Source organism: Cydia pomonella, chromosome 18 (assembly GCF_033807575.1).
Source record: "Cydia pomonella isolate Wapato2018A chromosome 18, ilCydPomo1, whole genome shotgun sequence".
NCBI lineage: Eukaryota > Metazoa > Arthropoda > Insecta > Lepidoptera > Tortricidae > Cydia > Cydia pomonella.
The window spans coordinates 7,514,589-7,533,971 of record NC_084720.1 but is presented as its reverse complement, the minus strand read 5'-3'; the positions used below and the strand labels follow the sequence as shown (position 1 = coordinate 7,533,971).

Genomic DNA, 19,383 nt, shown 5'->3' with positions numbered 1-19,383 from the left:
TTCTTTTCACTGTCCAACATTCGGATCCGTACAGTAGCGCCGGGCGAACCGCAGTCTTATATACTTTGCCCTTTACTTTTACGGGCACACGAGGGTCACACAATACTCCTGTGAGTGTTCTCCATTTTTGCCACGCTACATTTACGCGGTGAGTGACGTCGTCATCCACGTTTGCGTCTGATGTTAGCATGGATCCTAGGTATTTGAACTTCGTTACTGTTCGTAGCGTAACACGGGCATTACATTTAATTAAACCAAACAATTGAAAACTGTGACATATCAATGTCATTTCGAACATCAATCGTCCGAGATAGTATTTACGTTTAGTAGCAAATGTACAAACTCGTACTAAACAATAATTAATATGTAAACAGGCCCTAAGGCAGGTGTATACGCTCGTAAGAGCATTATAAGAGAAAATAAATTTTGATTATATCCGAAATGGAGTTTTAAACGCTGCCGCCGCGTACTCTGCCGTGCTAATTCAAAAGGACCCATGTCTAAAGGGGGGGTTGAGAAATCAGCGAATATAGTTTTATATTCACCGCACGTTCAAAACTTAATTGATTTCTGACATTTTTATACATAAATGAGAAAACGTTTTAATAGGCAATGAATACCAGCAATTTTTTATTTATTTATTGATAAAATTACTCTTAAATCGATATGCGTCCTTTTCACCTAACATTTTGAAGTAAACTGCTACGTAAATCGGGCGCTCGTCCAACTTACGGCCATTTAGCTTTGGGAATTATAAATTAAAGGAAATATTATTTACTAAGTCTGAAATAAAACTTGAAGATTAAATTTTAATTGTAGAAAAAAACAAAAAAGGTGAAGTAGGTTATTCAAAAAAAGTCAATTATTGGGACACAGCTAAATCTCTCCAAAACTTTAATAATTTTTTTAATAATTATGGGCTCCAAAACCCTAATAAGATTACTTTTTTCTGCTTTTTATACGCAAACCGAGACAGTTTATTTTTGGTTATCTTCCAATGATCTTCCAATTTTGCCAGCTTTCACAATCAATTGTTTTATCATAATTATTTTTATGAGTTTTGATGTGTATACGATATTCTTCACATCACTCAGTCTTCGTGACCTAACTTGACTATTGATATTTTCATTTCGTTCAGAAAATGTATGGTGTAGTACTTTTATCCCATCATCATCGCGGGGGAGGCGAGGGGCGGCAGGAAGCCGCCGCCGCCGGGCACGGGGCGCGTGTGCTCACCTTTGAGGATGATGTCGGGTATGCTAGGCGGGGTGGCGGGGGGCGCGGGGGACGCGGGGGGCGCGGGGGACGCGAGGGGCGTCAGGAAGCCGCCGCCGCCGGGCACGGGGCGCGTGTGCTCACCTGTGAGGATGATGTCGGGTATGCTGGGCGGGGTGGCGGGGGGCGCGGGGGACGCGAGGGGCGGCAGGAAGCCGCCGCCGCCGGGCACGGGGCGCGTGTGCTCACCTGTGAGGATGATGTCGGGTATGCTGGGCGGGGTGGCGGGGGGCGCGGGGGACGCGAGGGGCGGCAGGAAGCCGCCGCCGCCGGGCACGGGGCGCGTGTGCTCACCTGTGAGGATGATGTCGGGTATGCTGGGCGGGGTGGCGGGGGGCGCGGGGGACGCGAGGGGCGGCAGGAAGCCGCCGCCGCCGGGCACGGGGCGCGTGTGCTCACCTGTGAGGATGATGTCGGGTATGCTAGGCGGGGTGGCGGGGGGCGCAGGGGACGCGAGGGGCGGCAGGAAGCCGCCGCCGCCGGGCACGGGGCGCGTGTGCTCACCTGTGAGGATGATGTCGGGTATGCTAGGCGGGGTGGCGGGGGGCGCGGGGGACGCGAGGGGCGGCAGGAAGCCGCCGCCGCCGGGCACGGGGCGCGTGTGCTCACCTGTGAGGATGATGTCGGGTATGCTAGGCGGGGTGGCGGGGGGCGCGGGGGACGCGAGGGGCGGCAGGAAGCCGCCGCCGCCGGGCACGGGGCGCGTGTGCTCACCTGTGAGGATGATGTCGGGTATGCTAGGCGGGGTGGCGGGGGGCGCGGGGGACGCGAGGGGCGGCAGGAAGCCGCCGCCGCCGGGCACGGGGCGCGTGTGCTCACCTGTGAGGATGATGTCGGGTATGCTAGGCGGGGTGGCGGGGGGCGCGGGGGACGCGAGGGGCGGCAGGAAGCCGCCGCCGCCGGGCACGGGGCGCGTGTGCTCACCTGTGAGGATGATGTCGGGTATGCTAGGCGGGGTGGCGGGGGGCGCAGGGGACGCGAGGGGCGGCAGGAAGCCGCCGCCGCCGGGCACGGGGCGCGTGTGCTCACCTGTGAGGATGATGTCGGGTATGCTGGGCGGGTTGGCGGGGGGCACGGGGGACGCGAGGGGCGGCAGGAAGCCGCCGCCGCCGGGCACGGGCGCGTGTGCTCACCTGTGAGGATGATGTCGGGTATGCTGGGCAGGGTGGCGGGGGGCGCGGGGGACGCGAGGGGCGGCAGGAAGCCGCCGCCGCCGGGCACGGGGCGCGTGTGCTCACCTGTGAGGATGATGTCGGGTATGCTGGGCGGGCTGGCGGGGGGCGCGGGGGACGCGAGGGGCGGCAGGAAGCCGTCGCCGCCGCCGGGCACGGGGCGCGTGTGCTCACCTGTGAGGATGATGTCGGGTATGCTGGGCGGGGTGGCGGGGGGCGCGGGGGACGCGAGGGGCGGCAGGAAGCCGCCGCCGCCGGGCACGGGGCGCGTGTGCTCACCTGTGAGGATGATGTCGGGTATGCTAGGCGGGGTGGCGGGGGGCGCGGGGGACGCGAGGGGCGGCAGGAAGCCGCCGCCGCCGGGCACGGGGCGCGTGTGCTCACCTGTGAGGATGATGTCGGGTATGCTAGGCGGGGTGGCGGGGGGCGCAGGGGACGCGAGGGGCGGCAGGAAGCCGCCGCCGCCGGGCACGGGGCGCGTGTGCTCACCTGTGAGGATGATGTCGGGTATGCTAGGCGGGGTGGCGGGGGGCGCGGGGGACGCGAGGGGCGGCAGGAAGCCGCCGCCGCCGGGCACGGGGCGCGTGTGCTCACCTGTGAGGATGATGTCGGGTATGCTAGGCGGGGTGGCGGGGGGCGCGGGGGACGCGAGGGGCGGCAGGAAGCCGCCGCCGCCGGGCACGGGGCGCGTGTGCTCACCTGTGAGGATGATGTCGGGTATGCTAGGCGGGGTGGCGGGGGGCGCGGGGGACGCGAGGGGCGGCAGGAAGCCGCCGCCGCCGGGCACGGGGCGCGTGTGCTCACCTGTGAGGATGATGTCGGGTATGCTAGGCGGGGTGGCGGGGGGCGCAGGGGACGCGAGGGGCGGCAGGAAGCCGCCGCCGCCGGGCACGGGGCGCGTGTGCTCACCTGTGAGGATGATGTCGGGTATGCTAGGCGGGGTGGCGGGGGGCGCAGGGGACGCGAGGGGCGGCAGGAAGCCGCCGCCGCCGGGCACGGGGCGCGTGTGCTCACCTGTGAGGATGATGTCGGGTATGCTAGGCGGGGTGGCGGGGGGCGCAGGGGACGCGAGGGGCGGCAGGAAGCCGCCGCCGCCGGGCACGGGGCGCGTGTGCTCACCTGTGAGGATGATGTCGGGTATGCTAGGCGGGGTGGCGGGGGGCGCAGGGGACGCGAGGGGCGGCAGGAAGCCGCCGCCGCCGGGCACGGGGCGCGTGTGCTCACCTGTGAGGATGATGTCGGGTATGCTAGGCGGGGTGGCGGGGGGCGCGGGGGACGCGAGGGGCGGCAGGAAGCCGCCGCCGCCGGGCACGGGGCGCGTGTGCTCACCTGTGAGGATGATGTCGGGTATGCTAGGCGGGGTGGCGGGGGGCGCGGGGGACGCGAGGGGCGGCAGGAAGCCGCCGCCGCCGGGCACGGGGCGCGTGTGCTCACCTGTGAGGATGATGTCGGGTATGCTAGGCGGGGTGGCGGGGGGCGCAGGGGACGCGAGGGGCGGCAGGAAGCCGCCGCCGCCGGGCACGGGGCGCGTGTGCTCACCTGTGAGGATGATGTCGGGTATGCTAGGCGGGGTGGCGGGGGGCGCGGGGGACGCGAGGGGCGGCAGGAAGCCGCCGCCGCCGGGCACGGGGCGCGTGTGCTCACCTGTGAGGATGATGTCGGGTATGCTAGGCGGGGTGGCGGGGGGCGCAGGGGACGCGAGGGGCGGCAGGAAGCCGCCGCCGCCGGGCACGGGGCGCGTGTGCTCACCTGTGAGGATGATGTCGGGTATGCTAGGCGGGGTGGCGGGGGGCGCAGGGGACGCGAGGGGCGGCAGGAAGCCGCCGCCGCCGGGCACGGGGTCACGCGGCCGCGTCACGCCCACGCCGGAGCTCCCCGACCCCGGCGCGCCGCAGTTGCCTGGCGACTGGAACCATAACATTGTAACTTTACTGATGCGAATCCACGCCATCCCAGTGTAAGAACCAGACGGCGCACGTAATTAAACGAAGTTCCGTTCATCCACCGGAGCGTCGTGCGAATCCGCATCCGATGTGAAGACCGAATTTATTATGGAAACCTGTAGCGCTAGCCTATCTCGTAGAACTTAGGTTATTGACATAATCCATAACTAGAACTCGAGAGGTTACACGAAACCTTTATTCTTCATTCATATTAGCACTTGACACATAACTTAGTATTTGTATTAAGTTTGTTTTAACTAAACTATAAAAAGCAGAGATTTTTTTGGAACCATCATACAGATAGGGAAATAAATTACCTGTGGGTACGTGTGTTGTGAATTCGTTGTCTGCGGTGAACTGTGGTTGATATACGTCGCGTTGTAACTCGACACCGGCGAGTCCAGCTGCCAATAAAAAGGCACATTAACAAAGTTAACTACGACACAAAAGCGTAGCAAGCAGAAACAAAAATACGATTAAAATGCAGCAAACCCTGAAAAAATAAAGGACATGACGAAACCACTATCTACCATGACAGAATATAATTTGAAACGAAGTTCTAATATGTTTAAGCTAAAGATTGAAAAACACGGCGTCTTCAAGTATATGAGCCACATATTACAACACATTTATGGATTATACAAGTAATTTTATTTAAAACAAAGACGACGAATACTCCAATCTGTATACAAATTACACTTTACTACAAGAGGGGCTCGACTCGAAATGTCGTTGTGCGTAATAAAATTAGGTCCACATAGGTAACAATAGTCTTATAGACCGGATAGAAAGCGTATGACCACAGCGATAAAGATTATCAATTTCAACATGAGTGCCTGTATTATTTTACGATTCCACTTAGACAGAGGCGAGTGGAGACCCGCAAGAATTGACCAATCGCATTGCCTCTCCGATGTCAATCGATGATTGGTCGATTGCTGCAAGCCTTCGCAATTCGCATCCTTCCATCTTAGTGAAACCGCAGTCTAACTGTGCTATTATGTAAAAGAACATGCTTGTTCGTTATCTGTTTTCTACAAATTTATTTTTCCATGCGTCTACCATGAAGAGTGTATCCTAATTCCTTAGAACTACTTAAGGTTAAGGTTTACTCAATAATTATAAATAATTAATGCACACTAACTGGAGGTGAAAAATTATATCTACCTAGAGAAGTACATTCTTCAAACCAAGAAAGGTATATAAATGCAAATAAATAAAATTAGACTGCATAGCATGCCGATTGTGGATTGTACGATATCGAGATTTTTACTGAAGCTAAAAATAGTGTAAAAGTTGAGTCATTATACCACCATTATGAGTATTTGCGACGCGCAAAACAAGAAATTAAAACAATATTGCTTTAAGATGATTTTCTCAAAAATGGACGACAAGTCGACTTATTCAGTAAAAAATAGGTCGTGAAGTGCGTAGTTTATGGTCAGTCAAAAATTCAAAAGTTAAGAACATTGCAGTCTCGATTTCAGGACTGCAATGTCGCATACAAATTCCATTATTAATTAAATTTCAAACTTTAAAAAAAGTTGAAATGGCTATATTACATTAAAGCATAGGTCCATTAGGTCTAATTCACTAAATGTCCATTCCTTAACAGCCTACTCCCCGATTGTTCATTCTTCGAAGGTTTCCCCTAATGTCTGTTCCCTGAAAGTCTATTTTAAAATCTGTATTAAAACATTTCCTTCACAACTTAACTAGCGCCAACGGGGCTCCTATTTCTGGGCGGTTTGCGCTTCGGGCATTTGAAGCTACCTAACAAACCTAACTTACCTACCTATTGATTTAGTGTGAAGTGCGTGAAAACATTACACTTTGGGGAAAAAAGTGTAGGTAGGTAGGTTAGGTTCGGTAGAATAGAATAGAAGAAAGTTATTCAGAAAACGCTTACACACACGCTTACACGCTTATACATGAGACGACAGAATCAATTTATTATTAAGCGTCACTGAAAAGGTCTCCACTCAGCTTAATGTCAAGATACCACCTAAGGATCTCGACGCTGGTCTTCCGTGGAAACCTTTCCGAGAGAGCGGAGCTACACGCTAAAGTACAAAATTTTATATATTTAAGTACAGAAGTTTCAAGTAAATATCATTAGGATATAATTATTATTCAATTAAAAACTACAATAACAAATAAATTATTTAAATTATCGGCACCTAAACAGTCAGTCAGTCGTCATACAAGGCGAAATAAATTATAGGGTAGGCGTTCGTTCTAGTACATGGCATAGTGATGGCACAGGAGGATACCCAATATTTATAATTTTAGTATGTGTAAAATATGTTTTTTAAATAGGTAGGTAGGTAGCTTTAGATGCCCGAAGGGCAAACCGCCCAACAATAGGAGCCCTACGAAGCGGAGCTCCCGGCTAGCTAAGTTGTGAAGGAAATGTTTTACTACAAATTTGACATTTGGGGAATTTGATCTTTGAAGAATGGACATTTAGGAATTTAGACCTAACGGACAGACTGGACATTTATTGAATTAGACCTAATGGACCGCTCCGCATTAAACGGCCAAACAGATGATCAGTACTTATTATTATAATGTTGGTAACGCGACTATTTAGCTGTCTCAAACAGGTTGGCGTATTTAATGGCAGAAAAATACACTTCTATTTTTAATTAAAACTAAATAAAGGCGGCAAAGCAATGCTTTTAATTGTTTTTACTTTTTTTTCTATAAAAATATATAGTTACCTAAGAAAGTTGCTTCTGTAAAATATTTCAATGATATTTATATTTCTTGCACCATTTTTGAGAAAAGCACTATATATGATTGTCTGGAAGGCTACTTGCTGGCTTCGGATTCAATAAAAACGGATTCCCAAGGTCGTCCGTTCAAAACGAAACGAAGTAGCTACTTCCGAGCCTCGACAATAATGTATTATTAAAGACCACTCTGACAAGTGTGACAACAAATATTTTAAAGATAATAGTGATATAAATGACCGTTTGTGGAGTAAAAGGAAGATCACATCTTAGATAAACAATGGTTTCAAAGCAGTAAGCGTTATATGCAAAAACTATATTAATCTTCCAGAAAAGTCAATTTTGGGATCGTATTGCCTTAATGAAACTTGAGCACTATGCCAACTTGCATGTATGCGTTCGCTTTTAAAAATAATTAAATATAATTGGAAACTTTCAAAACCCTTCATATATAACTTACTTAGTGCAAGCACATTGTCTACAGACGTTTGGAGATGTGATTCATAGGATATGGCTACTGACGTCACAACTAAATAGAGCAGTGCTTTAGACTTATTTATAATAAATAACTATAAGTTGGGAAGTTAAAACTGAACTATCATAAAACATAATAAACTAATTAGCACCGTATTGTGTGTACAGTGTCACTTGAAGAACAATAACAGAAGAGTTGGGTGATGCCAATTTAACGCCCCATAATCATGGATTTTATTCTATGCTAAGACATTTCTAAAACAGACTACCTCTACCATTATTCAAAAAGTATGAAAATACAAAAAAAAGACTATCATAAGACCAAAAATAGTTAATTAAAAATAGTTAAATGTATCTCAATAATTTAAAAGAGGTTGCATCTCTAAATCCTTGCCTTAGACCATACAATCTTAAAATATATAAGATTAGTTCTAAGTGTATTATGGATAATAATGGAATATAGTTTTTTCGAATAATAAACAGTTTTTTTTTAATCAGATCACGAATATGACTGAAAGGCTCTTTATCATATAAGATGTCGCAGCGTAAGACGACTCGCCCATTCGCTACATTGGACACACTCTTTGGTTACAGCTTTGTAAAACTATTGCACATCTACGTTGTGACCTCAGTAGCTTAGTGAGTGTTAGTGTGTGTGTGTGGGGCTGTGTCGTACATTTTCCGCGACCTGGACGGTTGCCGTCCAGCCGGACTCCACCAAGCTCTGCACCAGCTGCGCCCAGTCCTTGGCCAACATCCACCAACGTTATACTCAGGAATACGAGCTAGTTGCAACTCGCAAGCTGTCAAGCTGATCGCGACTTTATAGCGACGACATACGGTTGCAAATTACAGCAATTTATTTAAAGAACGAGTCTCTAGTAGAAAAAAGCCTACTTAACCTTCTTCTTCTACTAAAACTTCAAACTTTGACATGATAGCAAATTATTATAAAAGATTTACCACTAAACTCGGTTGACAAATTACTCGTACGGTGTTTTTTTTTTATAGCAACTAAGTGTTAGGACTAAAATATAATATAGTATATTATACTCAGTGGCACCCAGCCAAAACTTTAACCAGTCAGTAATTCATCGCAATAACAAGGCTTTAGAAAATGCCACCAAGTGATTTTAACCGTTTTGTTAAAAAGAAAATAAGCACACAATATAAACACTACACACTTTTTTTTTTCGAAAGAGTATACTTCACAGTTGATCCCATTGTCATCAAGTCCAAGATCCTGGAGGAATTGAGCGAACTCTTCAAATACTATAGGCCTATAGTGACTAACTTGTGCATTTGCTCTTGGAAAACATCATTTCGTAAAGTTGAACTGCGGATGAAGACCATAAAAAGAAATTATTCTTTAATGAAAATGATATATATAGGGTTTAGTAAGTGAAATTCGGTGATCTATATCCACCCTTTCGTGAAACAAAATTTGTCGGTCCCCGCTGACAGATTGCGAGTTAATATTATTCGCTTTAACGATGATATCGATATGTTTTACGATTAAACATAGGTTGGGCCCGAATAATCGGACAAATTTTAACCAAGTATATAACAAATAACGTAATCGCATAGTATAGGAACTACAGAAGATTCATAAAGATAGATAAAAAAACTCCAGTCAAGCTGATCCTCTTCATGTAAATGCCACATTGTACTTGTCAGTTATGCGATCAACGGTGCAATTTTAACGATATTGTTCCATTAAATTCCTAAATTTGACCTATAAACAGTATAAGCCAACGTAAAGTATAATCATTAAAGTTGGTCGGACTATTCAGGCCCAACCTGTATATAGGCATTGAACACCCACCATTTCCAATTAAAAGCATATTATAAACATTATTGCCTCTACTAGTGCCATCACGACTGTGGTGCTAGGTTTCAAATAGTGCATTAGGTCTTAGTGATTCCTCATAAAATGGTGAGTGGGTTAATACTAGTTTTCAGGAATTTAACTGAATTTTGACCTATTATGTTACGGTGATTCAGGACATTTATTAAGTTTATGATTACTTACAACTCCTTGCTATTATTCCGTCGAAGCATAGTGATTTGTAACAGAGAAATATGAGTTATGACCGGGTTTCTATAAACTGGTAACGGTAGATCACTACACAAGAGATATCCGATTGTAAAAGAGCTTGTAATAAAGTTTTTTACAAAGAGATATCCTTGTCAAAATTAGATTGGCAACGGCCTGGCGACGAGAGTTTTACTGTCATCATCTTAATCTAGAGAAAGGAATATCATGACGCGTACAATAGTGAAAAATATTGCTGTCGCAAATTGAACAGCTAAAGAAGAGTGCTGTACGGCGCCACAGGTTTTATAATTATTGGATTGACAAGCGTTAGCGTGAGCGCATAACGTTTATGTATATTTCGCATCATATTTTTCACCACACCAAAGATAAAGGCCCTCTTGATTGTTCAAAAACGAATGAGAAAGTTGCATTTTATCCACAAGTGGGGCAAAGTAATCAAATGCAAATTTTGAGTTGTTTCCTTAAGTTATCTGATAGGGACCGTGCGCGTTAGAGGGTCTGCCATCTTGTGGTCTGAATCGGAACCATAAACAGGCACATTTACACGTCAAGTGTTTTCTTGTGCATAGTAGGTTCTGCCATCTTGTGGGCTACATCGGAACAAAAAACATCACATTTACGCCCCCCGCCAAAAATCTGACGGCTCCTGTGCTGCCTCCTATAGTTCATGCACGCTCCCTATAGAATTGACTTTAAAATAATGATTTTGTTTAATTATATTTTTATGACGTTCATTTGGATTTGATCTGGTTTCTTTTTTTGGTATTTCATAGTTAGTATTTTCTTCGCGTTGATGTGGTGAACAATGTCGTTTCACTCGAAGGCAAAGTTTGTTTCAACCTCGTGCTTTGAAACCCTTGCAACGAAGATTCCACTTCTCAATTCAATTTTGGAATCTTTCGCTTGCTCAGGTATCAATATTAGCACTAGCGGTTAAACAACAACTTTGCCCCCTTGTAAAACAAATAAATCGTCTTCTTATATTGCTTCTCGTGTCCAGGCCAGAAGGTATTTATAAGAACCCGGCAAAAACATTGGAGACAAGGTACTAGCTTGTATGTTAGAAATGAGTAATGTTAGTCCATGTACGTATATGTGATGTATGTGTGCCTCACCATGGTGATTTGCTCGAAGGGCTGTAGTAACGACGAGTGTAAGCTGTAGTCCGTCTGTGGCGACTCCGCCGGGCTGCCTGGACTGTGTACCATCTGAAATTACATTTTTTTAAATAGTTGCCAAAGACTACATCCATGTACACCTCTGTGGGGCGGACTAAACTAGCCACGGAGTGGGTGTCAACGTGACTGCCGGCATGGTCGGCCTAAAAGGAGATGGCGGGACGAACAAGACGCTTTTCTCAGCAACTGGACGGATGCTGCAGTTAATCGGGAAAACTGGAAGTCTAGAGGTGAGGATTTTTTTTTAAATTGCCAAAGAATCAGTATATTACATTTTTGTCTTGTTTTGTTTCTACACATGTGGAATGCAACCCAAGATGATCAAGATAGTTTCATTTTTCATGTAGGTATATTCCAATGCGCTTATGAACGTCAAATAAATCTACGCTGGCTCTAACCCTACACCTCTGACTCGAGAAGATTTAAATCCCTCCTACATTGTAGGAGAGTATATGTAATATGGGACCGGCTAGAAACTCGGCGGGATTCATATTTCCAAAATATTATAAATAAGTATACAGTTTTTTCGGCACACGCGCGCTACATTTGGCCTGTACGCGCCTACACGTGCTTCCAAAAGCGAACTTATATGCGCGTATAAAAAGCTAGTCTGAAACCGCCCTAAGTGTAAGGCCTGAGTGGACGCTCGCAGCGGATTCGGCGCGGCGTGTAGCGTGGCGTCGGGCTCACCAGTGATTCGAGCAGCGTGCAGTAAGGCCGCTCCTATACATTAGCATTTGTTGAACTTGCACGCCGCACGCCCCGCCCCGCTGCACGCTCAACACGAGCGTCCACTCCGGCTTTACACTTCGGACATAGCAACTTACCGTCGGTGAAGGTATATTAATATTCGAAGTGGAGGAATATTGCGAAGGCGGACTACACTGCGCTTGGTAACAACTCGACGGTATCCAGTTGTGGTCTAGCGGGGACATCTGGTTCTGGAACCAGGCAGAACGCGACACGTTAGGGAAAAGCGGTCTTAAAACCAATGTTGTAAGCCCAAAAACTGTGTGACAGTAGAATTGAGATGTCTGATATCTGTTTCGACGGCAACAAAAACAGTTGTACGGATTAACACAACCAGAGATATAAATACAAAATATATCGCATAAATGGAATAGCTTGCATATAAATTTCAACACTTTGGACGGTGGTTTATTTCAGTCTATAGTAATTTAGTGATAATCTGAAATATAATGGTACTTGTTAACCTTTTGAATTCTTTACGTCATAAACAATAACGTCACTGACACGCCAAGGTCCCGGGCGCAAGCGAGCTAATGTAAACCTTACTTGAAAGTGTGAAGGTTACTTTGACAGCGCCCGCCATAACACCTATAGTTTATCCCTGGCGCTGTGAGCACAACTAGTAACCATGACTGTAGATGAACTTGGCGTTTTAAAGGTTAATAGGTATATTATTTTTAGTTTATATTGGCTGAATCTTTGCCTTTCCTGTAAGTTGAGCATTTATGTAATTGGTAAAATATAATATGGATTTTCTGTTGCCGTCGAATCAGTAAAACAGGTCATACTTAAGTACATAGTGTAAGTTAAATGTAAAAGTGCACTATTCGGTGATTAGAAAAACGTTTGAACCACTTCATTATATACTCAAGACTATCTTCATTTCCAGAAGAAACTACTAAATGACGTCTAAGTTTGTAAATATAAAAAAAATTAAGCACCCTTACTATAGTTCGTTTCTTTTAGCATTAGATTTTTTTTTAAATAATCTTGACGTGCCTTTTTATTGAAAATTATTGACAAACGCTTTTTAAAAATTAGTTTATATTACTGATGAAAGCAAAAGAATGTAAATAATCGTATATGATTTATAATTGTTATATATGTGACTTATATTTCAGGTATATTTAATAAAAAGACACGTCAAGATCGCTTACCTTCTTTCTCATGCTAGAAAAACGAACTATAGCTAGCGATTAAACCGTGTGTTTTAAAAACGGGACGCTAAACAAATCCTTTTACGAATTGATGAATAGGGACCGTGCGCGTTGGAGGGTCTGCCATCTTGTGGTCGGAATCGGAATTCAATACATGTACATTTACACGTCACGTGTGTTCTTGTGCATAGTAGGTTCTGCAATCTTGAGGGCTACATCGGAACAATAAACATCACATTTACGCCTCGCGCCAAAAATCTGACGGCTCCTGTGCTGCCTCCTACAGTTCATGCACGCTCCCTAAAGTAGAACGTGTTCCATTTTTAAAATAATCTACAGAATTCCATAATTGATAATGTCAATGGTCCAAACGCCTAAACATACACCCAAAGAGTGTCAATGTTAATAGTGTCACACGGTCTTTGAACGAAGCAGAGTCATGCAGTTAGAACCAATGAGTTGAGTGGAAGCTTAATATATAAAAACTAAAGCGAACCATCTTTGTTTCTTGGCTTAACAAATGGTAAATAGTAATAGTGATTTATAAACCAGGTTAAAGGCTTGTAGTGAAAAGATGGCGTTGAGTTGAATAGATGGGTAAAATTGTACTAATCGTGGCTTACGTTGTATCAATATCATCTTTGTTTATCATAATAGCGAAATTAAAGACTCATTTTCACGGTGCGAGAACTCGCATGCGGTTTTCATTACATTGCGGTATTTGATCGGTTGGCCGAACTGATTGTAACCTTAACAGTCCGTAATGTAATTAAAATCGCATGCGAATTCGCGTGCCATTTCAATCAGCCCTAAAGTATGTAGTTGCGTTATTTATCTGATATAAATTAACTTTCCAGGCTGTGAGAACGATTTATCGTATTTACTCCTCTTGTTCTTTTAATACAATGTTTACGTGTTAGTATAAACAGCAATACTCTTAACTGTCCATCGGTGGACCTTATGCCTTTTGTAATAAGGTCCACCGATGGACAGTTAACAGTATGAGCGATAATACTTATGTATTGAATGCAGACAAAAACAATCCGTATAATAAATATATACCGTATATTAGCTATGTTAACTGGAAGGACAATATTCCAAACGATTCATTATCAAACTGTCTAATTCCATACCTACCTGTTTCTGATTGAACGTGATATTTAAAAATAAAGTTTTAAACAAATTTAATATTCTATAGATGTTTCCGTGACAAAACTTGTACATTGCTGCAGTTATAATTTTAAAAGTGAATCGTATATTAACAAACTATCAACATGGATTATTGAAGCGTATTATGTGATTGATTAGTATTTAAAAATATATGTAAGTTAAAAAGTGAAATCATAACCAAACACAGAAATAGTAACAATTAAAATACATGGTGCATGGTATCGCTTTTAGTAAAGCATTAGTTCATTTCATAAACGAAATTGTGCTTCGAAGTAAGCATTCCAATTTAGAAAATTGTATCATGCAAATTTCCTCTGTAAAATGGAAACCAATGAAAGCCTGAAAAATGAAAGGTTTTATTTTTGTATAAATGATAAATGAAGAGTGTGTTTGCATAAGGGCTTATTTCTTTATGAAAACATACAAAAATAAGCCCTTTCAAAAGACACTCCTCAAATGTTGTTAAAAATCAGCAGCAACGGCCTGTGGCTCGTTTTATAAACGCCCATATCCTTATACAAGTGGAAGTCTTTTTGTAACAAAAATATTTGTTAGAAAGAGACTTTGGCTTATCGTCGATATACTTACTTAACCTCGTATCTACATATTAGATACGTATATCAGATACGAGTTTGAGTAAGTATAGCGACGTTATGTTACGAGACACAGGCGCGTATATAACGGCCTCCTGCTTGGTGTTAGTCCTTCACAACAAACAGCATTGAAGCACTGAAGCAAAATTGATGAACTGGAAATACTTTAAAAGGAGGTTAAAAAAGAAAACGAACCTTATTATGATGGAGATAATTATTTGTGTTTGGTACAGATAAGTGATTCTGAAATAAACAAAAAATGGTTTGTGTAGAAGGCAAATAAACACAAACAAAAACAACAAAAATGTTAAATGCCTATCGGAGACTAGTGCTGATTGGAAACAACCAGGTTATGTTCCAAAGCCATGTGTTAGGAATTACTTTGATTTATTAGTTGTATAACTGATTATATTTATATTTTACGCGAACATAGTAACTTGTAAGATCTATATACGATGTAACATTACGTTGAAGCATTTGCTAACAATGACAAAGTGTTTATACTTCTAAGGAAATATCTTAAAACCTGACACACTATTATTCTACAGGTTACAAAGCTATCGGTGTATCTACACACTGTCCTACTTATTCATAAACGTTTACTAAAGTTGACAAGCCGCTAATAATCGTTTGTCCCTTTCCGACGTATTGGTATGATGGAAAGAGACAAAAGATTATTAGCGGCTTGTCAACTTTAGTAATGAATAAGGGGGTGTATAAATAGTGTCATTCGCGACTCGTATTGTCATGTCATTAAAGGTTAGATTTGACAAATTTGCGCGTCATCGTGGATAACAAGAACTATACACTTTTAATAAATAACACTTGCGAAAATACATTATCAATAATATTTACCATGACTGCCAATTTGACGTCAGGCTTGCCCAATTTAAGAAGTCTAGTAATTTATTTGTACATCTCTTGATGAGAACTTCATGGTACATCGGGCTTGTTTGTGGATTTCTGCTCGACACCACGAATCTTCACCGCTTTATATTTTATCCGTCAATATACAACCATAGAGAAATAAGTAAGCATAGACTGCTCGCTCCATACATCAGTTTTCTTAGCAAAACGCTTGCTATTTTCGTCGACATCGACATCTAGCGTCAAGCAGTGGATTTATCAGTACTGCGTCTTGACAATAGATGTCACGACGAACGAAAAGCCTAATGCTCAACAGTTTTCAGCTAATATTATAACTTTTATTATTAACTAGAACTATTTTCAACTCCTTCTGCTCGAGTTGTAAATTGTTGAGCAATACACTTTTCGTCAGTCGCGACACTCGTGACGTCTAGTGTCAATTAGCGGTACTGATAAATGCGTTACTTAACGCTAGATGTCGACTACGAAAATAATAAGTGTTTTGGTAAGAAAACTGACGTATGGAGTGAGCACTCTCTGTTTACTTATTTCTCTATGATACAACCGAGGGCCGGTTTAATAAAGATTCGCTACGCTTTACATCGGTTAGTGTCAAAAGATGTATAATTTTGGACTTGGCTAAATAAATAAGCGTGTCTTTATAAAACTGAGCCAAAAAAAAACTTACGCACTATATTATCAGCTGGTCACGGTAACTTAAGGCGCTAGTCGATCGCGTCAACACAAAAACTTGTATTCTTTCGGACGCAGACATATCACGGCCTCTATGCAACCACAGAGGACAGAACCAATCAGAGCAACAGCTGTACACAAAGGCGTCAGGTAGTCGTCAAAGATACATACCTGCTCGTACAGCTGCGTGTGGTCGTGCGGGTGGTGCATGGCGGCGAGCGGCACGGTGGCGCCGACGGGCGAGCCGGACGCGGGCGACAGGCCGCCCGTCGCGGGCGACCCGCTGCCCGCCGCGGGCGACACCGCGCCCGGCGACGTGGGGCTCTGAAAGACAATGTCTTGTCTTGGAACATTTTTGTAGGAATTCAATTTAGAAATATCACGACCCGCTCGAGTGCACGCTATAGCCAGGCTCTGGTACTAGGTCTAGTTATTGAACTACATGAAATAAGAAATGCGACGTCATAATGCTAATTCTATATTATATTATTAATGTCGGTGAGTAAGGTTGCCAGAGCTCAACGAGGGTGTGTAGTGTTAGTGTCAACGCACATGTAGCTCCTCTGGAGTTGGAGGCGTCCATAGGCTACGGAGACTACTAATTGCACGATGTACGTCGTTTTACCGCCATCTACCGTAAAATTGTATCCACTTTGTTAGGAGCCGCAACAGGTACTCACATATCTGTTCTGGTAGTCCTGGTCGCGCGCGGGCAGGTAGGGGTAGTGCACGGAGGTGAGGTCTGGCAGCGAGCCGCCCGGCACCTGCAGCTCGCCGCACGCCAGCCCGCCGCCCCCTCCCCCGCCGTCACCACTCGAGTACACGCTGAAAACAAGATTGCATGTCAGTAGCGACACTTTATCACAACAACAGCTTCATGCGATCGCCGGTTCGTTTGGAAAATGCCGCAACGCGTGTATTATGGGATACCGGTACAGTTCCATGAAGATGTTACTCTGTAAATTCAACCTTCTGTGACTTTATCGGCTATAACTTCGAGTTCGCCATAAAACGTTACACATCATATTCACTTTGCAGCAGAGTAACAGCTCCATGCATCCGCTGGTTCGTAGGAAACGCTGCAGAATTTGAAATAGAGGTGTATTGTGATAGAAAACTTTGTAGCCACGTAAATTTAGTGGCGCCATTTGATAGATCAAAGGCCAAAGGTATGGCGATATCGTGTCGAGCGATGGCGCCATAACTTTTAGGCTGTGCCCGGTAAGATGGCGCCATTTTTTGATATTTAACAAATTTTACACATGAAAGATTAAGGATCAACGTCAATCGTTCTAAAAGTTTTAATCATGTGTCGAAAGATGGCAGTAAATTTACGTGGCTACAAAGTTTTCTTTGACAGTACACCTCTATTTCAAATTCTCTTTGGTCATATGTAACACCAGAACAGTTTTATGAATGTGTGCTCTATAAATTCAGTGTTCTGTAAATTCAAGATGCCATTAATGCCATTCTGTCCTGCGTATCGCATTTCGGGATTGGTCCCATAGTAAAAATTGCAGTTGGGACATAGGTATGGCTAATATATAATAAACTGTGTAAAAAATAGCGACCCGCCTCGGCGAAATTATACACCTAAACCTTCCTCAAGCATCACTCTATTCTGAGGTGAAAACCGCATGATAAACCGTTCGGTAGTTTTGGAGTTTGTCGCGAACATACATACATACAAACAGACAGACGTGGCGCGGGACTTTATTTTATATATGGTGTAGTGATATTTTCCATAATGTCAATATCCAAGGAGGAAAATCGGGACACCGTCTGGAGTAGTTGCCTTCTACTATCCTCTTAAAGAGTAACACACACTGACAACTGTCTGTCTGTTTGACAACTGTCAAATCCGTTTTCCTGATCATAATTCGATAATAATATAGGTATGGGAAATGGTATTCGTTTTATATAGTAAAGAATCCAGGAAAATCTACAGTAATTATTAAGATTTTTCCTACATATTGAAAAGGCTAATAAACTGTAACATCTGAAGAGCAATGAGCTAGAAATAAGGAAAATTTTATTAAAATTATATACCGAATCCCCGAGGTTTTTTTAATTACTTGTTTTGATATATATAGCCGTAATATTTATTGAAGTACTGACATTAACAGGAACATTGAACATTGGTGGATCTTAAGTCTTTGGAATAAGGTTCACGTATAGCTAATTAAGAATATGGATGATGGCACAATTGTGGTCAAAGCAGTTGTATTAATACAAAGGTGTATAATGTATGTATGTGACTGTATTCGAAATGACTAACTATGGCTCGGTACGAGATGAATAAAGTGTTGTTTTAATTATCCAATTACTAGTCATTAACGATCGGCATTAATCATTACATGTTTAATGATAACGTAAAACATAATAAGTTAATTCATGTTTGGAACTACTAACGCAACTGTGTTATCAAAGTGTTTTATAGCCATCAATCAAGTTACACAAGAGATTTAATTTTTTTGTATACTTGAGTATAATGAAAAAAAAATGAAAAAATGTAAAATATTTATTGCGTTAATAAATGTTACACAGTATAGTAAAAGGTTGGGACTTCCTATTAAGTATATTATACCTGTATCAGGAAGTCCCGCTCCTCCCTAGAACCAAGTTGTAGGGTAACGCAACAGAAAATTGAAAACTTGAGCTAATAGAATTTTATCTACATTTGTGTGTGTGTGTGTCTGGGTGTATGGGTATATTTGTGATTTTGTGAGTATTGGTGATAATGATGTACATTCCGGAACTTATAACAATAGGTACTGTAAGGCATTATTTCTTAGGTATACATAACTGTATGCTAACAATTAAATTGATTTTCTTATTTTATAATCTTATACCAGCGATATTAAACTGTTACTTTAAAGTTAAGTAATACAAACTTAATATATTAGAGCCTCTGTCTCCTCATAGTTAAGTATTTTAAGCCACTCAGTTAATCTTTTTTTACATTTGTATAGTTGTAAACTATATATGTTTAATACTTTGTTTATTTTATTGTACACATATGCAGATTGCGCTGCAAATTGTCTCTTAGCAAATACAGATTTTGTAGTTGTAAGGGGAGCAACATTATGTTTTCTTCTACGATTTAGCAGCTCCGAGTTAAATGGTAGTGTTTTATGTAGTCTCGTTGTTGTCTATACTATATTTTACAAAGTACCCAATGAAAAAAAATGTAGCTTTCAGATCTAACAAACGCCTATGGTGACATTGAGAGCTAGTCGACGACCAGTGGTCGTGCGAATGTTAAAGCGAGTCTTGCATTATTTGCACTGATAGTAAAATCAATACCTCTACTTTGC

At 43.7% G+C, this 19,383-nt stretch overlaps 1 protein-coding gene across 1 annotated transcript in view; it reads right to left on the bottom strand.

The window, feature by feature from the left end:
- Positions 1 to 19,383, bottom strand: part of LOC133527893 (nascent polypeptide-associated complex subunit alpha, muscle-specific form-like) — a 38,446-nt gene that overhangs the window by 8,757 nt on the left and 10,306 nt on the right. The window contains exons 6-15 of the mRNA XM_061865087.1: positions 16,747 to 16,891; positions 16,238 to 16,390; positions 14,702 to 14,749; positions 11,664 to 11,777; positions 10,774 to 10,866; positions 9,632 to 9,640; positions 8,276 to 8,344; positions 4,708 to 4,794; positions 2,409 to 4,353; positions 1,360 to 2,304 (exon numbers count right to left, since the gene is read on the bottom strand). Coding sequence (XP_061721071.1) covers positions 1,360 to 2,304; positions 2,409 to 4,353; positions 4,708 to 4,794; positions 8,276 to 8,344; positions 9,632 to 9,640; positions 10,774 to 10,866; positions 11,664 to 11,777; positions 14,702 to 14,749; positions 16,238 to 16,390; positions 16,747 to 16,891 — 3,608 coding nt within the window. The remainder of the gene's footprint in view (positions 1 to 1,359; positions 2,305 to 2,408; positions 4,354 to 4,707; positions 4,795 to 8,275; positions 8,345 to 9,631; positions 9,641 to 10,773; positions 10,867 to 11,663; positions 11,778 to 14,701; positions 14,750 to 16,237; positions 16,391 to 16,746; positions 16,892 to 19,383) is intronic.